The sequence below is a fragment of the Xyrauchen texanus genome, chromosome 18 (assembly GCF_025860055.1).
Source record: "Xyrauchen texanus isolate HMW12.3.18 chromosome 18, RBS_HiC_50CHRs, whole genome shotgun sequence".
In the NCBI taxonomy this organism is placed as follows: Eukaryota; Metazoa; Chordata; class Actinopteri; order Cypriniformes; family Catostomidae; genus Xyrauchen; species Xyrauchen texanus.
The window spans coordinates 9,851,754-9,879,425 of NC_068293.1; the positions used below are offsets into that span (position 1 = coordinate 9,851,754).

Consider the following 27,672-nt stretch of genomic DNA (forward strand, 5'->3'; position numbering starts at 1 on the left):
ACCTTGGCTAGAGGTCTCCCTCTGCAGCAAGTTTGTGATGCGGTAGGTTGTCCTCTCCGCACACATTCATTAGATTTTTATAGTTTGGATGTTCTGCCACTCCGGGCTCTTATGCCCTTGAGTAGACATCTCAAGCTCATGTCTGGACAAGTTTGTGATGAGGCAGGCTAGTCCTCTCCGCTCACATTCATCAGTTTTTATGACAAGTTTGTGTTGCGATAGGGTTCTCTTCGCACACATTCATCGAATTTTATGGTTTAGATGCTTTGCTACTCCGGACTCTTATGTCCTTGAGTTGACATCTCAGCCCATGCCTAAACAAGTTTGTGATGCGGCAGGCTGGTCCTCTCCTTTATGCTACTCCAGGCTCTTATGCCCTTGATTTGACATCTCAAGCTCATGTCTGAGACCTCTCGCGTTTTTGTGAGTACACTGCAAACCGTAGGGGTCCGGACAGCCACCAGTGCGGCGGCGTGGGTACTGCGTTCCCCATAGCGCATAGCAGCGCTGCATCATAGTGAAGCTTTTTGTAAAGGGAACGTCTCGGGTTACATGTGTAACCCTTGTTCCCTGAAAAAAGCGGAAAGAGATGCTGTGCTTCTTTGCCGCACTGGGACGTCCCAGGACTTCTCTTCAAAAAAGAAGTATCTGACGACACCTGGTGACGCATCCATTTATAGCCTGGCCTAAGGTGCATCTAATGATTACATCAGCCGAGGCTATAAATTCCGGTCAATGTTCATTGACGTGTTACACACATTATTCACAGCTCGGTTACAACTAGGATTGTTCAACATAGCGCTTAGCAGCGCAGCATCTCGTTCTGCTTTTTTTAGTTAACAAGGGTTACACATGTTTTATAATGAAATTGTGACGTGGTCGTGATTCACACCCGGTCCCTTATCAGGCTAATCAAGCCTCTGAGAGGGATAAAGTCTGACTGCGGACGATGGTGCGACACAGAGAGAGCGTTTACGGGCAGCTGTCCGTCAAATGTGAGTGTTTGTGTCTTTTGGATCAGTTTTATATTAAAACTATTATTTATATCGTCAAGACGGTTCTCGCCTCCTCTTTCCATAATCCCTTTACAGAAATAAATTTATATGGTGGCACAATTATATTTTTGTCTACAAAAGTAATTTCAATCATTTAAACATACGCCTTCAGATCAAAAGATCATGAGAAGCATTTCAGTCAAGCGTTTAAAAATTTTTGACTGGTTGTGTATTTACATATATATATGTAAATACACTTTATAAAAATAAGCATCAAACTTTGGGGTAAATTCGAGCATTCTGCAAAATTAAGATAAAAGTTAATTTATTAGATGAACGTAATATGTATAAATAATAGAAAAATATCTATTGGTAGCATTTAAAAAAATTATTATTAATATTATCTAATTTTCAGTAAATATGTTGTGTTTAATAACATATTTATGGGTATCTCAGGCCAGATCCACACAAATACATTTTCGGAGGAAAACAGTGTTTCTGTTCCCTAACATCTTGGTTTACTAAACTGTGCTGTACTAGAGATCTAGAATAGAAAACTTGGAAAGACTTACCTTTTCATGGCTCTCAGGGCTGTGGTTTGTCAAATCCACTGACTCCATGTTGTTCAAAAGCTGCCAAAAAAAAAAAAAAATAATAATGTTATCTTTAAATGTTAAAGTTTTATTTAGATTCAGCGATGGTTTGTGATTTAATAATTATCTTTAGTTTTAGTAATTACTGTTAAGACTTAATTTGAGTAATCAACAGAGCATTTATTAAAAATAAAAATGTATTCACATCCAAATCAAGTTTCGTATCGCACGGCTCAATTGCAGTAGATTTAAGTGACTATAACTTTGGAAAAAACAATTTTAGTAAACATTTATTTTTAAGTTAGTTTAAAATCAGTAGTTGCAGTCTAGTTTTAACTTTAGTACAACTGAATAACCACTGTTACCTCAAGGAAAACTCTGTCTTGCCTTGAGTTCACCTGGCACTTAGTATACAGAGTAAAAACTAAATGTTTCATGGATGCTCGTGAGAAATGGGGTTACAGACTACCATGGTGCATTTTGAGATTTGTTTCCATACATTACACCCAGGGGGTCTCTAAAAGTTCACTGTGGTTTCATATTTATGATATATGGAAAGAGGCCCCCTCTGATTCTAAAAATGCACACTTTATTCATCTGCTAGTTGTTCAGTTGGGAACATAATATGATGTGGGCTCCACAGGACCACCATGACTATTGATATTCCTATTATCTCAGTCAAATAACATTCATGCAAACCAATGTCTGCTGTTAGGGAAATGGAGTAAACAAGGCTGGTCATTATTCCCTGTGCTTGGGCAAACCACTGTACTGGCACAAATGATAAGGTTTCATGTTGCGCTTTTCAGCAAACAGAGAACTCCTTACACATCTCTTTAGTACATCTTGACATTTCATTGTGACGATGGGATGTCAAGCTCCAAAATGGATAAATTACACTTAAAAAACACCATAGAGATAGTCCATGGGACTCATGTGCTATATTCCATGTCTTCTGAAGCCACATAATAACTTTGTGTGAACAGACCGAAATGTTAATTGTTATTCACTGATAATCTTTCCTTACGTCAAAGCAGCTAAATCTCATTCACATGCAAAAATCACGTCAGATTTGACATTTTTGATCTTAAATGACATTTGTTCTTGCATGGGTTGTACCAAAATGTTGTTGTATGTAAAAGAGCTGCTTAAAAAATTCTCCTTTGGTGGTCCACTGAAAAATTAACAGCATATTTGTGTGGAATGACATGAGGGTGAGTAAATAATACCAGTTTTTCACTGGAAATTGTATAAAAAGAGGAAGTTATTTTCAATGTTTTGTCAGCTGAATGATGGACAACCAGCAAAACCTTTTAAACACACTCTACTTTCATCCCATATAGCCTTGTTTTCATTCACGTCAAATTAAATACAGTGTCTAGCCTGACTAAGGTCTAATAGAACTAATAAATGAACTGTTCAGGAATACATGTTGTCTGCATGTACAAGTCTTGTGTTGGAAACTTTTCATCTATAAACTCTTTTGTATGTACAGTAAAAGAACTGTAGTCCTTGTGCAGTTGTGCAACAAAGCATATTCAGTTTACATTTTGTATTTTTTGTAATAAAAATCTGCCCTGTCTCTGTATGTGTTGGTGTTAATGTGTCTCTTTTTGTGTGTGTGTGTGTGTGTGTGTGTGTGTGTGTGTGTGTGTGTGTGTGTGTGTGTGTGTGTGTGTGTGTGTGTGTGGGCAGGTTTATCTGGTTTACGAGGACATTTTTTTGGTTACAAACTGGTTATTACGAGGGTATTATGCTATAAATGTGGTTTGTGAGGACATTTCTAGTGTCCACATAATTGAAATTGCTTAAAAAACATACTAAAAGATGTTTTATTGAAAATGTAAAAATGCAGAAAGTTTTTTGTGAGGGTTAGGTTTTACAGAATAAAAATCATTATGTCTATGGAGAGTCTTCATAATGATAGCTGTAACAACATGTGTGTGTGTGTGTGTGTGTGTGTGTGCTCTCGCTGCCATGTTGAGATGTGTTTTTCACTGCATGCACAGGGGGAGAGAGGACAGTAAGTGACCTCAGGCTACAGAGCTTCCCCAACTGTCACACATGAGGAGGAGACAAGGACTGCCAAAAGTCAGTACATTTCAAGGGAACAGTTCTCTTAAGGACTAACATAAGGCTTCTGCTCCTCTTCAAACTACCCCACAAGTATTAGGGATTAACTAAGTACAAGCAACAATGAATAGTGGTGGCCAAATGCTCCATCACTATTTTCTGTCAAATTGTATTGCACTGTATCTTTACAGTATCTTTACAGTCAAACTAACTAATCAGAGGTGGTCGTCTAGAATTTTTACTCTCCCTCCCTCATATGAAGCATTGGGAAGCCTGATTTAGTGAAACATTCATTCAGATAGTTAATTTTAATAAGATGGTTCAAATAGATAGATGTACAGGATTTGTCTTTGTTTTATATATATTTTTATATAAATGTTGCTGTTGCTATTTTCTACTCAGTTACAGTACGTGATAGGGATGGGCAATATTTTTCTGATCCGAGACAAGGCCAGTATCACAGATATTGATACCAAAGCCAATACCTCTATTCAATTATTTTTTTTATAGACAGATAAAATGTATATGATAAAATATTTAACATTAAATTATCAAGCCATATTTTTAAAGATGTATTGGTCTAAATTGAAAATGACATTATTGTGTATATACTCAAATATCACTATTTTGCATATGAACATTCACATTGTTCAGCAACATTGCCAAGAAATCCATGAAACCTTTTCCTTGAGGCTGAGGACTTCTCCCTCCAGGAAGCGCTGCTCATCTCTGGCCTGTTCCAGTTCCAGCTCTTTCCCCTTCAGCTCCTCCTGCAGCCGAAGCAGTTGCTGTGGAGACAAACAGTATCTTGAGCAAACACAAAACAGATGGCTTCAACAATGAGGTGCGTGTAGAACTGTGTTCTACCCCCATAGATAAACAACACATAAACATGATTGAAAAGCATACAAGAACATTTTGTGAAAAATAATAAACAGGTGGAGGATAAAAAAAGAGAGGGTTTGACTTCAATCAGACATTGCATGTGTGTGTATTAGCTATTGGGTCTTATCATGAGGAATCAACATTTACTTTTTATATCCTTTGAGGTTGGATGGATTTAAAACCATTCCTATCCTACATTTTGTCTGCTTAAAAGTCCTGTTTCACTCAGAAATACAGTATATGGTAATGTGTAAGTAAAATGGGATGCAGATGCTAAGAAGCTTTTAAAGCACCTACCACATGTCCTAATCTATCCTGCCATTTTTCTTAAATTTGACTTAAAGTTAGTGTCTTGAAAAGGTTCTCGAACCATTTTCATTTGTCATACTGTATTTCTCTTTCCACAAAAAGGACACTAATTTCTTACCTCAGTATTGATTTTTACATACAAGCCTGCACGAATGCACGACGTAAAATTAGAATGAGAGAGATACAGAGAGAGAGAGAGAGAGAGAGACCAGCACCTCTAATATTACAGTGCTGCACCATAAAAGTATGCATCAAGAAGAACACTGACAAATCCAATCCTCGTTTAAGCTGATATGACAGCTAATTAATGTAGGTGTATGTGTGTGTGTGTTCATACTCCAGATGGAGTGCTGACGTTTGAGCATACTGAACACTTACGCAGAACTGATCTATCAAGTGTGTTTGAATGTGTGTGATTCTAGATGATATTTAAGACACTGGGCTGTATTTTTGTGTCCGCACCATGCGCAGCACTACAAGCAACAACTGGGTTCTATGTCTTATCAAATTTTTGTGTGAGCACTAATTCTAAATGCAATTTTCTTGCCAGCGCAATGTGTAAGTGGTCGCAGGTGGGAGTGTTTGCGCTATCTGTGGGTGTATGCACACAAACTGTACATGTATTGTATGTTAATGAAGTGCCGCAAAACACAATATGCTATTTTCCTGAGAAATAGGTAATTGTGCTAAGATATCTCAGATGCACGTCTATTGTCGGCGCCAGGGGTGATTCTAGGATTTCAATCTTAGGGGGCTCAGCCCACATTGACACTATTAGATGTACTGATTTAAATGTATTTCACTCTTTAGCATAGATAGTGTTTTTTTATTTTTATGTTGTTGTTGTTGTTGTGTTTACATCATTCAAGAAAACCAGCTAATATTCATTCAGAATATTGTCATTTTCTGTAATAAACACAATTTTAACTTTATAAAAAAATAACAACTGTATTTGTTTAAAGAACCATTCGAATAATATATATTTTTTTTCATTTATTAACAATTATAAAAAAAAATTGTTTAATCAATAATTTTGCATCTTCTATAGATTAATGTTATAACAAATGCCACAAAAATGTATTATTACAGTAATTGTCACATTTAGCTAGGTCGATCTTTACTGGAGTAAATTAACTCCAGATAAAGTTTCTTTGTATGTCATTAACTTGTGACTCAAGTCTTTTAAATTCTTTCAAAAGAGAGGTTTTATTTTCAATAGAATAACCCTGGCAAAATAAAGGTATATATAAATATATATATATGACATTGTGTTTTGTCTTCGCTTTACTCTATACATCATTTTATTTCATTTAAACTTACTGATCTCAGTTCAGGACACTCTGGACTGTCAGTAAAGTGTTAAACTTTTAACGCACCGAGTCATGTGACAAAACAATATGGCGCCAATCACAGCGAGTTTGTCTTTGGGACGAATGCCAACATAACTACATCTGGTAAGAAACCTCATTAAGTTTTTACACTGAAACCTGTTTGAGTCAAAAAACGAGAGTCTCTTGTTTCATCTGCTATGCCATTTTGAAAATTTGAGCGATTTATTGCGACACGGCACACTGTTAAACACACCGACTACTTACGAGGACTACAGGTCTTTTTTCCCTTAGAAATCCTATATTTACCGTGCATTTTCACATTGAGAATCAATGGGCTCATCCAAAAGCGGAACATTTTTGTTTTCAGATGCTTTATGTGCAGTCAGGATGGAAATAAGGTGCATTTCAAACTGTTCTGAGACCAGTGCAGACGGACAGCACACTGGAGGTTAAGTCATTCTCTAAATAGGGAACAAAGGAGCTGGGGAGCATTCTATAGCTTTCCTTTGCAGCCAAGAGCTTTCATCTGACCAAAAGTTCAGTTTCAGGCTGCAGATGATGTTTCCATCGCTCAATATGTTTGGCAGACATGGTACAATGATTATCAATACTTAGATTAATTATACATAAAATTAATTATGCTAAATTGTATTTTAATATGGTTGGCAGTGATTGGATGATGCTGGCCAATACTGTGAAACAGAATCATTTATTCTAATTTCTGATTGGTAAAATGCTTCAGCACTGTCCGGAAAACATTGAGATTTTGTTGCCAAAGTAGAAAAAACCCCCACAAAAGTCAAATCAAGTCAAATAATTTTTATTTGTATAATTTTTTATTTGTGTTTTTTCCAATACACACATTGTTCGAAAGCAGCTTTACAGAAAATCAGCCGTAATGTCTGCAATATCTCAAAAACATTAATAACCAACACTCATGGAAACATAATAAACAATTTGATAAAAACAAATCTCACTTTCTACAGCTTGGTTTTATTAAAATGTTCACAACTTAGTCCAACTGTCCCCATATGAGGACATCCATTATTAGGAAAACTATTGGCTCTATTTTTATTTATTTACTTTTTTGTATGTTTACTAGGGACTACTAGTTACAAATCAAAATGGCACTCAATTTCAGCATAAAGTTTTATTTTTTGAGCATGTAATAAAATATTTGTATTTTATAGGTTCCTTGCAAAATAAATACTTTTTTTGGAATACTTGGCTACTTTTATATTGCTGACAATGGAGAAAGGTGTGTGTTTGCCCACAAACTGGTGTAGTTATAAAATCTACCAAAAGGGTATAACTGGACCATGCTAACCAGCTAAACCAAAAGACACACTTGATGTGGACTCGCGGACCTTCCTCTGCCCATGAGATTGTACAGTATGATGCCCCATATGTCATTTAACGATTTAAAAGAAGCTTTACGGGTGCTGTGATGCTTTTTGTAAACCGTTACAGAATTTTTACAACCCCAGACTTCTATCTGATAGTCTATGCAGATTTAAGAGCTGCACCAAAGGCTGAGGGCAGCATTTAGGAAAGGGCCTTAGTCATTTGGCTAGAGCAGCAAAGCTCTACTTCTTTACCCCAATATTTACACAATGATCAATGGAAACATGTAAATTCTTCACACTGTAACCCCCACCAATGTTCAAGCCAAATTTATGTCATTGCCTGTAATACATACATTTAAAGCCACAACGTCTCACACTTGTTGGAGGTTTAACCTCCATTAAGCTGCAGCCCTGATGTGTTTATTACCTGCTGCATGTTTTGCATGGTCTGCTGCAAGAAATGCAGCTGTTGTTCTTGGGTGTGGTCCTCCTCTGTGCGGTATGTCTTGCCCTGCTCCTTCAGCAGCTCCACCTCGTTCCTATAGGTGTCCAGCTGCCAACGCAGACTGTCATTTTCTTCCCGCAGAGCACAAGAATGAGCAGACAGCACTGCTCTCAGACAGGGAGAAATAGAGGCAGGAAATTAATTTGGAAGGATGTATCTTTTTCATTCTTTCACTGTAGTATTCTCGTTAAAACAAATATGGGTTTTCTATGTAACCATTTGCAAGTACCGTATGATCTGCATGTGAGTGGGTTCAAAAGGTTTTGGTTCAAATTCAGTTTAATAAATTCCAGCATAATAGATGGATTTACATGGCTTCTTGCTGTCTGAAGTTGGATGATCAGCTGGAATACTGCTGAAGGGGCCATAGTTGACCTGGTAGGCCATCTTGGTCTTTCAGCTTAGAATTAGTAGACCAGCTCTCTGCCATTCCGAGGTGAAATGGCCACTGTGTGTCAAGCTCAACTGTCCCCTAACATAACCAGTAGTGTCATAAAAAGCAATTATGAAATGAAAAACACAATTACTAAAGCTACTATGTCATCTTGTGGTGCCTCTATGACACTTTTGGCTCTTGCGTGCTCTCCAGGAAGCGCAACACTCTATCAGCCACTGCACAACTTGATCACATTTAAATAAGCTTGTAAATGTAGTTGGTTATGTAATGCAAATGTTAAAATGTATTAATATTCTGCCATTAGTGTTAGGTTTAGGTTAGGCGAAGGCATATTAATATTTAAATTAATAGATTAAAATCTTTTAATTTGCATAGGCAGCATGATGAGGTTCCGATATAATCATACATTTGGACCTTTTACCTTGTATTTGACTTTCAATTTTATATATTAAAATGTTTTAATAATGGAAAATTCTTTACAAAAGAAAGAGTCTCTATTCAAAAAACATAGATGACTTTTACTTATACCCATTTTACCTAGTTTGAACCCTGGTCACCCACACCATAGAAGGCTTTTCTAGTCATTGTCCCACCTGGGTCTTCAAGATTTTATTAGGTGGAGAATGTAGGCCATTTTAAGCCTACATCCCCGGTCAGCCTCCCCAACTCACGTAATGCCCTAGGTGGTCCTTCGGTATGTAATCCTTCACCACTGATGGTATAGCCTGGGCCAGAGGTTCTCCAACACACTAGACCCAACAAATATGTACCTACCCATTAGGGTTAAAGTTATGTCTTATGAGTTAAAATTAGGGTTAGGGTTGGATTAGGAGTTAGGATTAATCTTCAATTTTTAAAAAATTTATGATTTGAATTAGGTTTAAATTTAAGGTTCGATTTGAAATTGGAATAAGGAATAATCCCTTTAGGAATTACTGCATTCAAAAGGAAATCCATTGAAATTTAGATTAAAAAAATGAAATTAAAATGATGACTAAAGAAGTTTCAGTAGTCAGTCTAAATGGGAGTATAGGTCTGAGCAAATATATACTCTATTTAAATCATAAGTTAATTTTGAGGTAAAACTCAGACTTACATTTTGAAGTTTGAAATACAGAATGAGTTTTTAAGTGCCTAATGTTGTATCAAGTGCCTATTTAAAAATTGCATACAATTCCAACCTGAGGTTCCAACCAGCTTCTCTCCACACAAAAGACAATATTCACAAGACAAAAAAATCATTTTGTTGACAAACCTCAAGCAAATCTTAATCAGTACATTACCCTTATTAGGATTAAGTTACCATAAACAATGATAAAAACTATAAAACCTTTATTTAATTTTGGTCCCCATATCATAGTTCATAAAGAAGCAAGAATCAATTGTATAAATATATAAATAAATAAATAAATGTTTCCATGAAAAACTTTTATGGAAAATCCATTTGTTTAGGACAAGAAATCAAGAGCCTATTTGTTATAGATAACCAATTCCAACCTTTAAAAAAACTTTAATTCTTTTAATTGAAACCCATCGGATTGAGAGTTTTAAATGTATAAATCCAATTCCTTTCCATTCTCTGTCATGGCTCCGATGAGTTTGTCGGTTTGCTCTGTGTTTTGTGATTTTCTCTCCTCATGTCTTGCAGGCAACGCACAACGCACACACCTGCCTAGGAACACACTATTCGCATATTTGCCCATTGCGCTGCCAAGGCACACTCGCATCCACAAACTTCTCCCCGCTACTGCAGCTGGTACCGGGATCCTCATTCTTCACCAGCACAGTTGAAGTGAGTATTTATTGTTAAATCCTTTGAACTGTTCCTCTGCTCTTGGTTCTCTTTGTCTCGCTCTGACGTTCTCTTCCTTTGAAATAGTCCATTGTAAATTTGCTTCTAACCCTGAAATTTATTTTCTACTCCCACTTCCCAAAAATGGGAAAGCCAAATCATATTAGTCTGAACTTCAGAAATATGATATATATGTTGTTTTTGTATTTCCCCAATATTTCTTACAATGTGTACACATTTATACACCACATTTTGTGTACAGCGATGTGGGATCAAGATTTCTACCCCATCGGATATTAAAAACCCTAATTGTTTAAAGAGAGCAAATTTGTTAGTCATTGTCAGATTTGGAACAATTTAGAGCGGAAAGTTAAGCGCTGCATTATTCTAGCAGGAAGACTAGCACCTGTACATCATTGCACCATTAGCTGGGTAATTCCCAGCCAATCACATGTAAGCCGTTGCTTTATAAGTCTGCTGCATCACATTGCTGTTTAATTGTGCTAACACGGCAACCTCCACCACCCCACCACCACCAGTTGAGTCCCGTCCTGCTCGGGGGTAGGCTCCTCACCCCTGCCTCCTATCTCCAGCAGGATATGACAATTCTGAGAACAACTTCTTCGAGCCTATGCCAAAGAGAGATATTACCTTTCTGTTTTATATTCATCAAATAAATGCCATCTTAAATCTCACTCAAATCTGCAAGTCTTCCTGATACAACAATAAGTCTTAAACTTATTTTTCCAGTGTGCTGGCACAATCTGGATTAGCAGTAAAGGGATGTAAGTCTGCTGTATCTTCTAGAAATGTTCTTTAATTTTAAAATGTGTCCTCTTACTCACTTCAGAACAGGTGGTCAATTATGGGATGAAACTCTGGGATCTGGACATCACTCGGGGAGAACCTTCATGGATCTCATATTGTTCGGGATTTAATGGACCTCAGAAATCTCTTTGAGTAACACCTTGGTCTTAGTGCCTTAAACAAAATAGTAACTGCCTCCATAAAAATGTGTTTCTGTATAACAAATTCTATGAAACCAGATAATCTGAGATTTTATTAGCCCTTTATGTGTTTTGGATGCTGACTGTTTTTGTGTAGTAAACTATGGGTATATGTACCTCAATGAATCTTTCAAAGTGTTAGGGTTAGTTTAGAGTTAGGTTAGAGTTGGGTGAAAGGGGATAAAATCATTCTTTTAGCACCTCTACTGCCACAAAAAAAAAAAATAACTTTACAAAAATGTACGTATAGTAACTTGATTTTCTGAAACCAGGTTGAGTTAACCATGTTCTCTAACCAGCTTGACCACCATAAGTGGTCCTTAATGATCTTTTTTCCTAAGTTTATGCAGTACCTTATTTTAACATGCAGTGTATAAGACGCATTTTAAAAACAGGCCACCTGGTTGAATCAGCATATATGTGGCTGACGTCCTAGTAGGCTTTAAAATAAGTAAGTGTTTGCACTGAGAGCTGAAATTGATTGTGAGTTTTGCTGAAAAAACTTGGTCATTGTCCCGACTCTCTACTGTGTCAACAGAGAATCTCAACTGTTAGATATTCCTTCCTGCCATCCAAAATACTGGTTTTATTGAGCCAGAGCTAGAGTGCTGTGACAGGTCATGAAATATCACTGAGCTTAGACTCCCCTGACACTTTTTGCCGCTGTTCTCTGCTGAAGCAATATCATTCATAATCATATTTGCTGTGGGATACACACAGGAAGGAGAGTATAATCATTCATTTTGATATCTCAGCACAAATGTTTTACTCAAGGTTATGTGAAGGATGCAATCACTTAGTTTGCAGTAAACTTAACAGAATGTGGAAATTAAAAAAAAGTAGCTGTAATGGTGGAGCTGATTTGATTAGAATAGCATGTGATTGTGTTTGACATTAAACCAAATTAATATCTTTCATTAAATAAAGGAATAATTATGTTGGCTCAACCAAGCCAGTATATTAATAGTTTAACGTTTTATTATGTTGGCTTAAGACTGTTGTTGTACATTATAGTGTTAGTTTATTCTTAAACTAATGCCAAAATGTTGAATTCCTCCAAGAGACTTTAAAGACGACAGTCCACATTGATCCCCCCAAAAAACAAACTTCATGAAAATGTTTTTCACACATTGTTTTAAGCTAGACCTGTCTGTCCAACTATCAACTACCTAGGAACAGCCTAGCAACTACTCAGACAACCTTAGCAAGCACTTACCAACACCCTAGCAACTGCCTGGCAATCACTCGGAATACCTTAGTAAAGGCTTATCAACCACATGGAAAACCTTAGCAACCACTTTGCAGTTCCCTAGCAACCATTTAGAATAGCAACCACTCACTTTAGCAGTCATGTAGTAAGACATAACTGTTTTCAAACTACACAAGGCCTCTATAACCTTTAAATTGTTGTAAACTTTCAGGCAAGGCATTGTCATGTCAACTTTCAAAGTTTGTCTTGACCAATTTTTCTTTTCTAGTTGTCTATGTGGCACAAACTGCTAGAGTATGGTTCAAGAAACACCAAGGTTATGGTGAATGCACATTGACTGACAAATATATACCTTAAATGTAATATTTGTCGCTTTAGAAAAAAGCATCTACCAAAAGCAAAAATATAAAATAGTAACTACTATTAGCACTATTAGCATATCATAATTCCCATTTTTATAATTATGGGCTGAGTACAGCACAAACCTACCCGAGTCCTCCATTCGGATCTTCTTGCAGGAGTGTTCCTCGAAATCTTCATCTGACATCTCCATCTCCTCTTCTCTTCGTATTCTCATAATCTCCTCACTGTGAGCATTTCTCAATTCCTAATGGAGAAAAATACACACATAAAACACAAAACACACACAAATCACAATACTGGGCTCTGTCCAAGACCTTGAATGGTTAAACATTACATTTATCATATTAATATTTCCTCAATGACATAACTTTATAGCTCTATTTGTTGTATAATTGTGGCAGTAACACAGAATCACACATACTGTACCATGTCATAAATTCTAACATGCTACATGGCCAAAAGTGTGTAGACACCAAACCCATATATGTATGCTGAACATTTAATTTCAAAACCATAGTGCATTAATAAGGAGCTTCCACTTCCATTATATGTTGTAACATGGCTGTGGGGATTTGCTCCCATTCAGACACAAGAGCATTAGTGAGGTCAGGAACTTGGGCAACAGGGTCTGGCTCACAGTCGATGTTTCAATCCATCCCAAAGGTATATTCAGTGGTGTTCAGAAATGGCTTTGTGCAGGCAGGTCGAGTTCTTCCACACCAGACCTTTACCTTGCTTTGTGTTCAGTGGTATTGTCATACTGAAACAACAAAGGTTTCACCCGATCTACTAAAATTATTTGTCCACATACTTCTGGCACTGTAGCGTATGTAATACAGCAGTAGAATACGTAATTCACACATTCAGCATATTGAATGTTTACATTTATTATCTTCTAAAATCTAACATGGAAACGTATCAGGCAGTGATTTGGCAGGCACATTCTGGTGATTGATTCTTAAACTTAAAAACACAACCTCCAGGGAAAACTAAGGCTCTGCTGTCTCAGAGCTGTGCAGTAGTGAAAGCTCATTTGTCTAGCTCTGAAAAAGAACCGTAAAATCACATTACACAAACTTCCAAGCCCACCGATCCTCTGATAGCCATTATAGGGATCAACACTAAAGGACATTTAATGCTGCTACTGTCAAATCTTGCATATCTGACTCTATAAGTGTGCCTAGCGATGCCACAGTCAAGAGAACGGGAACACATTTAAATTTGACTATTTCTGTGAGAACACATTTTGTTCTAGCACTTTGTTGTCTAATCTTTTATCATTTTCTTGAAAGCTCTAGTATCAGTGAAATACAAATTGTGTTCGGGATTGTTTCTGATTGATCATATTTTTTCATTTTACATTATTAGAATCACTGGGTTCAAATTAATCTCCATTTCCAGTCCTTTGTGATACCTCAAAGAACACTTTATAGCCAACAAAATAGGGGAGATTAGGGCTAGTTTTCAGATGGGGAAGCTGTCATAAGACATTTTTCTGTAACTATAAGGTTCTAAAGTCCAATTAATATGTTTTCTGTGGTTTTTACATATAACCCTCTCAAATTAAAATAATTATTTGTAAATTATATTCTTCAAACAAAAATTTAAATATCATGTACAGTGTACTGTATATTTAAATATAAAACTCTGGAAAAAAATAAGACCACTGCAAAATTATCATTTTCTCTGGATTTACTATTTATACTGTAGGTATGTGTTTGAGTAAAATAAAAAGATAAAACATTCCTGCCATTGTCCTGTGGGAAAAAACAATCCTCAGAGTTGAGGAAATATTTCAGAGCAGAAGGAAGCAAGTTTTCTTCCAGGATAACCTTGTACGCGGCTTGATTCATGCGTCCTTCACAAAGACAAATCGGTGATGATCTGGGGGTGCTTCAGCAAGGCTGGAATCAGGCCGATTTGTCTTTGTGAAGGACATTTGAATCAAGCCATGTACAAGGTTATCCTGGAAGAAAACTTGCTTCCTTCTGCTCTGACAATGTTCCCCAACTCGGAGGATTGTTTTTTCCAGCAGGACATTGCTCCATGCCATACAGCCTGGTTAATCAAGGTGTGGATGAGGACCATCGGATCAAGAAACTGTCATGGCCAGCCCAATCTCCAGACCTGAACCCCATTGAAAACCTCTGGAATGTGATCAAGAGGAATATGGATGGCCACAAGCCGTCAAAAAAAGCACACATATATATATATATATATATATATATATATATATATATATATATATATATATATATATATATATATACACTTTACATTAACAATAGTAATTTAAATTACTTATCCATGCCTCTTTAAAGTTTGATTAATTATCATGCCTTCTCCATGCCAGGAATTCACAATTTTAACTTTTAAAAAATTTTGCAGGTCCATGTGAACCCTGTAACTCCCTTTACAAAAATCGAGAGTTCATGGCAAATTTGCCACTGATCATCACTGATCATTTGCAAGAACTCTAGATATTTGTAAGGGTTTGATTATGGATAAAAATATAGTAAAACACATCTATTTAAATCTACAATCATGTTATTTTTTTATTTTTTTAGGAGCTTTTATTCACTAAAACACTCTTCACAGGGGTGGCATCCCAGCAGCTTTTCACTGCTCCTCCACAGCATTGATGCCTTACCTCTTGGTGTCTGAGAACTGAAATGGAATCCTTTCATAGACTAGACTTACAGCAATTAATCAATATAGTCACTGTATTGCTGGGGTTAAATGAATAGATCACCTAAAAATGTAAATGCTGTAATTTATTCTCCCCCATGTAATTTTAACTCCACATTGTTTTCACAAACAGTGAATTTATGAAGCTCTTTTCTATAAGGGGACAAGGTCCAAATGATAACAAAGTAATGAAATGCAGAAGACTGAAAGTCATACAAGTTTTAAATGACATGAGAGGGATAAAAGTTTACAGGATTTTTACTTTTGGGTGGACTATTCCTTTAAGTTTGGTCCTCACATCATCGCTCACATTATACTTAAGAGTCATGGAGAAAGTATGATGGCTGCAGGAAAGACTGCAGCTCCATTCTATCTCCAGTTTGAGATTTCTATATTACAAAGTTCACTGCGAATTCCGTTTACACTAACATTAATTTTGCACACTGGTGATGTGGGGCATATATGAAAATGGAAATGCAATACTGTGCATTCCAGAGAATTCTGGGATTTTTTATGGCTATATTTGTACGGGCATGTTTTTAAGTTAACATCCACCTCCTTTATCCTTCCTCATAGAGACCTAATTCAAATTGGATGAGTTATTACCAATTAATTCAGGCTAATCAATGATGAGCATCGCTATAATCCTGCCAGCATCGGTTGCCAAAGAGCACAGGCTAGGAATCAGGGATGTTTGGTCTGTGAGGGCCCACAACTCTTCACAATGAAAAGTCACAAGATACACTACCATGTAAACAGCTGCCATGTCAGTGTACCATGTAGAGCAGGGGTCTCAAACTTAGATTACCTTGGAGCCACTAGCTAGGTGGTGAACAGTTACAACAAAACAGAACCATGAATTTTAACTCTAGAGTAATTAGCGCAGAAATACCATAAGGGTACAACTAGCGCATCTGTAACCAAACATTTTAGATGGATGCAAGTAGCAAGCTTGGTTGATGTTGTCACCTAGGTCATAATTGTGCATTTACATCTGTGTTTTACATAAAGTACATGTAAACATATGTGTATTTTCATATTGTGGTCTCAAAAAGTATTTTGACATTTAAGCTACAGTTAAAATGTATAAATGTTTTTGCATGAAAATGATAAACAGATGCCATATATTTGAAGAAATATACTGACAGGTAAAGGCAAAACGCAGTCCAAAATAGATTATACTTTGATCTGTCCTGTCACAGACAGGTTTGACTCATTTATGTTCAAATGGAAAAAAACAATTAATTTTGGAGCCGTTTTTCTCAGTTTCAGTGTTGTTTTTGTATCTAATGCAATGACATTCAGATATTTTTAGTATGACTTAAGTGTCCAAAATTGTCAAAATAATATTTGGGGTCACTATATATATTAAGTTTCTGTTAAGCAACCCTTAAAGAAAATTACAGTATAACATAAATGCATTTAACATTTGAGGGCAGTATGAAATTTGGCCCTTGGGCTCATAGTTTGAGACTCCTGATGTAGAGTCAGCATGTCAAGAGGGGAGGAGAAATACCAACCTCGCACTGCTTTCGCCAAATGTCTATGTTCTTGCGTTGTGCTTTTGAGAAATGGTCCCATGCCTTTTGCCTGGTGGCAGCGGTGAACACAGCCGTAATCTGCTCAACTTTGGTGGGTAAGGAAGTCAGACAAGACAAGCCATTTATGTAGAGCTCTGCATCTGTGCCAGTTGAGTCAGACACATCAGGAACTTTACAACACTTCACTAAGAGGCTCCTGATATTGTCTGGTGTACTTACATCTTATTAGCTGCTCATGCAATTCCTTATGGCTGTGGGAGGCAACAGTCTACAGTTATGGATTTACTTTAGAATGACTAACAAACAGAGCATTTGATTTCAAACATTGATTGTGGATTTAGCTCAAAATGGATGAGTTTGCATTTTTATTTTTGCATTAGACTGTAAGTAGTGCTGGGTGATATTTATTCACAATGATCTTGTTGGCAGTAAAAAATAAAGAAACACTTATTTAAATGATTGGTAACACTTTAGTTTAGGAATCAGAAATTAGACAGTAATTCTTGACAAATAATTACACTTGTAAGTGACTATTTAAGGACTTGTTTGGCATTATAAAGTGTTTATTAAGCCTTTATTGTCTGATTTTTAATTCTTACTTTATAGCCCCTTTATATTTGCTTTTGTCATAGCAATGAATTTCTTAGCTAACATAAAAACATATCAATAGCTATTATTATGTTAAATACATCCTGTACAGTTATTTTTTTTTTTAAATGTTATGTTGCAGCCCTATTCTAAAATGCTTCAATTTATTTATATTATTCACATCATTCTTCACTCCAAACCCCATAATGACAAAGCAAAAACTTTCCAAATTTATTAAAAAGAAAATAACTGAAATATTACATTGACATAAGTATTCAGACCCTTTGTTTTGACACTTGAATTTTAGCTCAGGTACATCCCATTTCTCTGGATCATCTTTGATATCTCTACACTTTGAGTAGAGACCACCTATGTCGTATTCAGTTGACTGGACATGATTTGGAAAGGCACACACCTGTCTATATAAGGTCTCACAGCTTAAAATGCATATCAGAGCAAAATCCAAGCCATGAGGTCAAAGGAACTGCCTGCAGAGCTCAGAGACAGGATTGAGGCACAGATCTGGGGAAGGTTACAACATAAAATGTGGCCTCTTTGAAGGTTCCCAAGAGCACCGTGGCCTCCATAATTGATCAATGGAAGAAGTTTGGAACAACCAGGAATTTTCCTAGAGCTGGCCGCCCAGCCAAACTGAGAAAGTGAGGGAGAAGGGCTTTGGTAAGAGAGGTGACATAGAACCTGATGGTCACTTTGGTTGAGCTCCAGAGATCATGTGTGGAGATGGGAGAAACATGCAGAGGGACAACCATCACTGCAACATTCCACCTATCTGAGCTTTATGGCTCTCCTTTATGCAAGACACATGAAAACCAGCTTGGAATTTTTGATAAACCTAAAGGACTCTCAGACTGTAAGAAACAAGTTTCTCTGGTCTGATGAACTTAGATTGAACTGTTTGGCCTCAATTCCAAGCATCATGTCTGGAGGAAACCAGACACCACTCGTCACCTACGTAATACCATCCCAATGGTGAAGCATAGTGGTGGTAGCATCATGCTGTGGGGGTGCTTTCCAGCAGCAGGGTCTGGGGGACTGGTCAGGATTGAAGAATAGCTGAATGCAGCAAAATACAGAGATATCCTTAATGAAAACCTGGTCCTGAGCACTCAGGACCTCAGACTGTGATGAAGATTCACCTTCCAACAAGACTATGACCCTAAGCACACAGCCAAGACAACACAAAGTGGCTTAGGGACAACTCTGTGAATTAACCCAATCCAACATCTCTGGAGAGACCTGAAAATGGCTGTCCACCAACGGTCCCCATCCAACCTGACAGAGCTTGAGAGGAACTGCAGTGAAGAATGGCAGAAAATCCCCAAATCCAGGTGTGCAAAGCTTGTCGATCAAACCCAAAAAGACTTGAGACTGTAATCGCTGCCAAAGGTGCTTCAACTAAGTACTGAATTAAGGGTCTGAATACTTATGTCAAAGTGATATTTCAGTTTTTCTTTTTAATAAATTTGTAAAGTTTTCAAAAATATGTTTTTTTCTTTGTCATTATGGGGTATGAAGTGTAGATTGATGTGAAAATAAAAATATTTTAAAGCATTTTAGCATAAGGCTGCAACATAACAAAATGTGAAAAAATTAAGGGGTCTGAATACTTTCTGAATTCACGCTAGGTGAACGTGCGGCTTATAAGTATTAAATAAATGTAGAATGCATATAGTATTTCAAAAAAACAGAGAAGATTAGGGTTAAATATATAGTGGTAGGGGTGGGTGTAGGTTGTCTGTGGGACTAAATAAACACAACACGCTTCAGCAGTGTCCCTATCCTGTATGGTAGTATTTACTCTTTCACTCAATTCCTCACATTGTTTATATACACCGGTGGACAAAAGTTTGGAATAATGTACAGATTTAGCTCTTTCAGAAGGAAATTGCTACTTTAATTCACCAAAGTGGCATTTAACTGATCACAAAGTATAGTCAGGACATTAAAAAAACAGTCCCCATTTCCAGCAGTCCTCACTCCAACACCTTATCCTTGAGTAATCATGCTAAATTGCAATGTGCAATTGAGAAAATCACTTGCCATTATATCAAACACAGCTGAAAGATATTTGGTTTATTAAATGAAGCTTAAAATTGTCTCTGTATTTGTTTTTGAGTTGCCACAATATGCAACAGACTGGCATGTCTTAAGATAAATATTAGGTAAAAAATGGCAAAAAAGATACAACAATTCCCTAGAAACTCGTCAGTCAGTCATTGTTTTGAGGAATGAAGGCTATACAATATAAACACTCACCTAAAGGATTATTAGGAACACCATACTAATACTGTGTTTGACCCCCTTTCGCCTTCAGAACTGCCTTAATTCTACGTGGCATTGATTCAACAAGGTGCTGAAAGCATTCTTTAGAAATGTTGGCCCATATTGATAGGATAGCATCTTGCAGTTGATGGAGATTTGTGGGATGCACATCCAGGGCATGAAGCTCCCGTTCCACCACATCCCAAAGATGCTCTATTGGGTTGAGATCTGGTGACTGTGGGGGCCATTTTAGTACAGTGAACTCATTGTCATGTTCAAGAAACCAATTTAAAATGATTCACCTTTCTTTCCCATTCTGACATTCAGTTTGGAGTTCAGGAGATTGTCTTGACCAGGACCACACCCCTAAATGCATTGAAGCAACTGCCATGTGATTGGTTGATTAGATAATTGCATTAATGAGAAATTGAACAGGTTTTCCTAATAATCCTTTAGGTGAGTGTATATATGTGTGTGTGTGTGTGTGTTCACAAAGCTGAAAAAAGATCTACGTACATCTTTCTTATATATAACTATATCAACCAGCACTAATTGTAGATATAATATTTATTGAGAGAGATAACTTTGACCATTTGTAAACTGTTGCCTGTTAGTTATTAATTTGACCAAAGATGTCTATTGTTTAGTAAATAATCATACTACAATCTTTTTTTAATACAGTACAATTAGCATAACTCTAAATAAATAAATATCTCCCAGTATTTTATGCACATGCTGATGGAAGCAATCATCCATTATTCCTTTCTTTGTTTTACATAAAGCTGACAATTACAAATCATTTCACCTTTTCCAACAAACATATCCAAGCAAATAGCATTTCTGGCACTCTTGTGGAATATCGTCTTCTCGCCTGTCCTGGCAGCAAAAACATGAGGGAATCTGATGTTGGCCTACCTTTATGTTAAGTTGAACTCCTCCACATCTGCTATATGGTCAGAGACTGTACTTACCTAGGGCCCTTTTATGGGCTATGACTATAGTCACACTAACTTAGGAAGCTAGGTCTGAATGCTGTTCAAGCATACATTGTATTTCTTAGTGTGCATTTTGATATAGTTTTAGTTATTTCTTCATTTAATATTCATTAACAGAGGAGAAATGCAGAGTTTGTAAACCATACATGTAAAGGATGCACAGTAGCTCGTTTCAAAACCTAGTGAGCTGCATTGCTGTCTAGCGTTATGATAAGGAAGCTGATAAGCACCTGATTTGGAACACTCTACATATGCAGTAACTTTGTATCATCATACATATATACAATTTTTTCACTCAGTGCAATGTTTCAGTGAAGGATACACAAAATGCTGCTTTAGAATTCAGCCAAAGGAAAGTGCCTCATAAGACATCATAATTACATTTTGGAACAGTCTTTGTGTCTAAAGAGTGCCTTTAATGCCCTAAAATGACAGCTCACTCGATTTTTGAAAAAGAGCATGTGTTGTCCAGTTATTTTGGGGGAAGTGTAGCGTAACAATTGCCACTTATGCACATACAAATCAATCCTACTGGCAGTACAGTCATATCAAGATGTGCACCAACAATCAGATCAGAGACTGAGCCCACTTAAGGATGGCTATATCATCTTGCTCTTTACCAAGGATGTGCCGTTGTCATGACAACACTAGATGAAAATCTCATAGTAGCCAGTGGGAATAAAAACAGTGAAGGCAGGAGGTATCTTACATTGTGTGAGGATGGCGAGCAGAGAGTTCTTAAAGTGTTCTTTGGCCAGCTTCATCTCCTCCTCGTGCTGGGCTTTCTCATTCATGAGGCGTCGCACGTGGCTGTTGGCGGACTGGATCATTGAGTAGAAGTGATTGGTTGTGCGGCGGTTCACCTCGCCCCTGTCTATCCATGTGAAGAGCACTGCTGTTGCTTCGTTGAACTTGTTGTCATCTGCAAGAATGGATGAGGAAAATTATCATTCCAGCAAACAATAGGGCTGGCAGCAGGGCTGGATTGGTAATCTGGCATGCTGGGCATTTTTCCGGTGGGCCGAGGAACTTTGGGTCCAATCAAGTGTGGACTGGCCATCGGGAGAACCGAGTGGGCTGGTGGGTCGGCCACGAAATGGCCCGAATGGGCTGCGATAAGCTAAACTGAGCAGCCAAGTTACGCAGAACGGACCACAAAACGGCACCGCAATATGCAGAAAAGGACAGTGAACACCCCCCTACACCCCACCCCCCCAACAACTTTTGGGCCAGTTGCTATGTAAAATCCTGGGCTGATATCTATTCCCAGTCCAGCCCTGGCTGGCAGTAAATTTGATCTCCCCCCTATATTATTCATGACCCAGTGCATGCTGTTAATAGGGTAAATGGGACTGTACAACAAAACTAATCAGCCATGCTTACTGGTATGACTTAAAAAGTATCCACATTATTTTGCAATGCATATGTAAGCAAGTTGTTGTACAAACAGTGAGTTCTTTTTCATTAGCAAAGTAAACAACTAGAAGTGGAAGTATGCCATTTTGGGATCATAATCTGTCTCACAACCACAGGATGTGCTACAGAATAACATTTTAATATAAATCTAAACATAGGATGATTTTCTACATTTACATTTATGCATTTGGCAGATGCTTTTATCCAAAGTGACTTACAGTGCACTTATTACAGGGACAATCCCCCGGAGCAACCTGGAGTTAAGTGCCTTGCTCAAGGGCCCAACAGTGGCATCTTGGTGGTGCTGGGGCTTGAACCCCTGACCTTCTGGTCAGTAACCCTGAGCCTCAACCACTGAGACACCACTTTTCTATTAACTGTAATTATAGTAAAGTAATTTTGATAATTCACTATTTGAAAACACATCTGTTTAGCTGTGCATTTACTGACTTAGCACTGCGCTGCACTTACTGATCGCACTGCTTCATTTTATTTCTGCATTATTTTTCTTCTTTATTAATTTGAATAATTTTTACTTATTTATTTAAATATATTTTATTACTTTTATTCTCATTTCTTATTCATAATTGGTTTTAATTTAATGTGTTTTCTTTATCATTTATATGTAAAGCACTTTGAATTGTCATTGTGATTGAAATGTACAATATAATTAAACTTGCCTTGCCTATTTGCCCTGTTTTTTATGTGCAGAAACTTGCTATGCTCTATAGTGTTAAAAGAGATGATCCTATACCTGCTTCTTACTTTAAAAATAAAGAAGAGCATGCCAATGCAGTATTTTAATGTCTCCATTTAAACCCCTATTCATATTTATATTCTATTCCCCTGAGCATAGAAACCTCAAATGATGCCTTTATTTATTTATTTATTTATTTATTTCTGAAGTCTCTGTTTCAGAAGTCATGCTGAATGTGAGATCTACATGTCTATGGACTATGCTTGCCAAAGAACAAAACAAAAAAAAAACCTTCTCTCTAACTCTGACAAGAAAGGAGAGAATAATGCATTTATTATTTTTTCCCAAGATGAAACAAGATGTCGTTTCGCTGCAATTAAAGTTGAAGCAATAAAAGTTAATCAGGCTGATTGTCTTTTTTCCAGATGCTCTCTGGTTGTGTATTACTGTATGTGTAAATATTGTGTATGTCATGTCATATACTGACGTCTGCCACAGATGGGGTTGAGGACTGTCAGTTTCACTGTCATGCTTCTCACTCATTCATAGTTCCAACGGCACGGGTGTGTGATGAAACTGTTGCAATTCAGGACCACAAAGCACAGTAAACGGTACAACTACAGTATATGCACTCTGAACCCATGTGTTTCTGATAATAGTAATGAATTATAATAATATGATGACATACATATGCTAGCATGCAATATCGAACATTTCAAGGATGTAAACAATAACAATTAGAACACTACTGAGCCTGAATAATTTACGGTATTGTTACCGGATACTGTAAATAAGGCTTGGAGTTAACATATTTTTTCAAAGAGCTTCAAAAGTGACTTTTGTAACTCAGAAGTAACTTATCCAGATGTTTTGTTGATACTGATCATCAACGCAAGAGAGGCGATGAAATTGTATTGTGCTTAGTATGCTCACTATTATTTCCTCAGCGGAGAGATTGGGAATATTGGATTGCTCCTTCATCAAGCTGTTCAGTGCAGCTGTCTGAGTGACCTGCAGACAAGGTAACAATTTATTTATTTAATTATAAAATATTTTTTTGTCTCTTTCTTCTGCGATAGCTTTTATACTACTTATGCTACTCTGAGAGCTTAGCAGTTCATAAATGCAGATATTGTTGACTTGTGTGACAAATTGCTTGTTATATGTTAAATGGGTAAATGTAAACGACTTGCATTGATGCGGTTCATGCGTCCATTTGTGGTTGCTTTTTCAGAGATCTAAACACTTTAGTTTTTGGCATTCAGGGAGCATTCACTGAACAACATGCTCCACATTTTAATAATGACATTTTATAACAATCACTTTAATGTTAGTTACTTTAATTCAGTTGAAGTCAATATAAATGAATTGCCTCCCGCTGTTGTTTTGAATGAGTTTGACAACTAGCTGGGAATGTTCACGGGACAAAGACGTCACTTCCTTAAACTGATGAATAGTCCTTGAAAGGGTCTATAAAACAGCATAAATAAGATTGTTTTACCGCTAAAAATAACTGGAAGCGTTGAAAAATAATTTTAAGTCCAAATAAAGTCTCTTTCCAAGCATTGTCTTTTTCTATTGGACAAGAATATCATCTCATCAGAATGTTCAGTCACGGCTTGTGAATCAGTAACTAACCCTGCATTTTTCCTGTCTAAACATGAAGTGTAATTCCAGGCTGAGTGGCTGAGACATGAGGCGTTCAGTGTGGCCTCTCCCAGGCTTCAATATTCTGCTCCCTGTAGAACTGTGTGAAATACATTACTGAAATTGAAGAATAATTGAATTTTGCCACAAAGTCAGTGCTGTAGGGCTGGCAGTAATTTTGATCCCTGCCTTAATGAGATCCTGTACAGAGCGACAACGTCATTCCCTGCATCTGTGCCTACCAGTGCACTTTTCACCAGACCGTTGATTCTTCAACTCACCAGAGAAATAAAACCCATTTCAAACCAATGAGAAGAATGACATCACAAGAGATGTATCAATTCAGGGTGAATTCAATCGTATTCTTAGAATACCATTCGTGTACATGTAGGGTTGTATGATTACGACAAAAGTGGTATTTGTTCATTATTTCCATTCTTATTGTTATTACTAATAATTTAGATTAATAGCTTATTTTGTGTGGGGCATGTGTGTGCCATATTCTTTATGCAGGCTATACATAAAAAAAAAAGTTAATTAATAAATGCTGAGAACTGTATGAATAAATGAATGAATTGCTATTGTACATATAAGGTCAAATTCACACTGGCTCGCAGCATGAAAACAAAATTATTTCTAAAAAAATAATACACAAAAATCATGCAATGGACATGGCTGTGATTTGTCACAATGCTCAACCTCAGGACTCTCATTTAGCAGTAAATAAGGAGACACTTCGAGAAACAATTTTCAAGCAAATTGGTTTAGAAATAAAATACAAATGGGAAAAATAAAAGTATTGTCATTTATTTGTCTGAATGTAATTACCATTAAAGCTGAACAAGAATGAAGTGTAAGTGAAACACCACTGATTTACAGATCGCCTGGTCCAGACCAGTATTTAGAAATCTGTGAAATAATGTGATGGTGTTTCACATATTAAATCGAATTAATTGCAATACAATAAAATCAACCATGAATTTCATGAAATCAATATCTTATTAACTCTAAAAGAGGCTGCGTAAAGATTTTTACATCTATAAAATTGTAAATACATATTTACAATTTAAGATATTTTCAGTATTTATCCAAACATACAAAAATGTATGTATACCAGAACCACACATAACGTATTAAATCTTTTGCATTTAAATGAGATCACGTTGATCAGTTATACTAAACATCCACTGCAGAATTCTACTCAATTCATTTGAACTAAATTCCTTTTTCAATTAAATAAATATTATTGCCATCTCTGATTGGCAAGAGACCTAGGGGAATCTAGGAGTCTGACATGAAGATCAGGTATGTTATTAGGGTGGCACTCAAACTTCCCAGCTAATTAAGGGAAATTTAATTCTCCTGGCCCTCCGGCAAAAATGCCATCTGACATGAATAAAAATTATTTTCACAGTCAAATGAGCCTGCACTGCCAATCTCACCTCTAATGAGAGAACCTCCACAAGAAATGCAAATTTGAATCTCCAAAGTCTCCCTGAAGATTCCCAGCATTCCCTCATCTGACCTCTCTTTAACTTGGACACTACATATGCCTCTGTTTTACTGTGAATTTGTCAGCCTTAATTAAAAATTAGGGTCAGGATATTAGCTTTGCTTTAAACAGTGGTTATATAAATTTTTCCATGAAAGCAAAATGGGTCAATGAGCAATTGCTTGCCATAAAGCTATAACCAGGGGCAGTTTAAATGTTTGAACACTATTAAAGTGTTTCCAAATGCAGCAGAAACAGAAAGCAGCCCAAAGTATTTTGAGAGGGGAGAATTAAGTGTAGATATATTAAAAAAGATTTGAAGAAATGCCAGATGAGTGAAATGGTGTATTTACACCATACAAGGTATTTCACATTTACTGCTGACTCTTGTAGAAAGGTGAATGCTTATGTGACTACCTCCATCTGTACTCTTACATCCTGTCTACACTAAAAGCGAGTTGTATTTCCAATTGTACATGATGTAATAAAGTGAACAGAAATGCATATTTCTGGATGTCATGGATAAGCAGAACTTTTCCAGATGTTGGAATATCGAGACACATCAGAGATGATTTTTTGATGCACTTTGGGCTAAATGAATGTGAGAGTGTACAGAGCTTGAGATACAACACGCAGGGAGAATGGGAAGTGCTTGACAGTGTGCTGTGATTGCTGATGGGCTGGAGGCTGCAGTCAAGTCCTCATCATCTAAATTAATGCAGTCTGTCCAGAGAGAGAGAGACAAAAGTCATGGAAACAACCACAGCCTACCTTACTTACCCAACTTGCACTACCTTCCTGGAGACACTAGTTGTAATCAAAGCATGGCAAAACAGCAGCTGGCAGCCAGGAAACGACTTTAACAATAAAACATGTACTGTAATTTAACAATGTCAATATGTGTGAATGTCAAGTGGTGTGTTAGATTCATGTAACATCGTGATGGGAAAAAAACGGTGGCCGGCGGTCGTGATAACAGGATTCTCCAACCGACCCTTTGACGGGGGAGGGAGTGGTTTGCTTACCAGCTCCCATAGTCCAGTTCCTGAGTCCCGGGGCTGCATGTCTCTTGGGGTTCTTTGCGGCTGGCCATGAGGCAGGTGGCATCACAGTCCTGCAGGTAGCTCTGCGCCGGGGCGGCCGGCGTTCCTGGACCACCAGTGTGTACATCTCCTGCCCGAGAGCCCGCGCCATGACCTCTGTTGCCTGGAGGGCGAAGTCGGTTGCCGAGCTCAGCACCTGCATTAGACTCGGGTCAGGATTACCCTCGTGTAATTCTCTGAGTGCCTTGGCTTGGTGCACCTGCATGAGTGCCATGGAATGCAAGGCGAAGGCGGCGTGTCCAGCGGCACTGACGGCCTTAGCCGTCAGGGATGACGTCAGCCTACAGGCCCTGGACGGGAGCCTCGGACGGTTCCGCCAGGTTGCGGCACTTTGCGGGCACAAGTGCACCACAACCGCTTGATCCACCTGGGGATTCGCAGAGTAGCCCCTTGCCACCCCGCCATTGAGGGTAGTG

The 27,672-nt window shown here is 37.4% G+C and overlaps 1 protein-coding gene across 2 annotated transcripts in view; it reads right to left on the bottom strand.

Annotated features, from left to right (window-relative positions):
- Positions 1–27,672, bottom strand: part of LOC127659108 (ecto-NOX disulfide-thiol exchanger 1-like) — a 159,084-nt gene that overhangs the window by 12,326 nt on the left and 119,086 nt on the right. For both annotated transcript variants that reach the window (XM_052148761.1, XM_052148760.1), the window contains exons 7-12: positions 21,611–21,823; positions 17,015–17,121; positions 12,933–13,050; positions 7,960–8,141; positions 4,342–4,449; positions 1,568–1,627 (exon numbers count right to left, since the gene is read on the bottom strand). In XM_052148761.1, the coding sequence (XP_052004721.1) occupies positions 1,568–1,627; positions 4,342–4,449; positions 7,960–8,141; positions 12,933–13,050; positions 17,015–17,121; positions 21,611–21,823 (788 nt within the window). The remainder of the gene's footprint in view (positions 1–1,567; positions 1,628–4,341; positions 4,450–7,959; positions 8,142–12,932; positions 13,051–17,014; positions 17,122–21,610; positions 21,824–27,672) is intronic.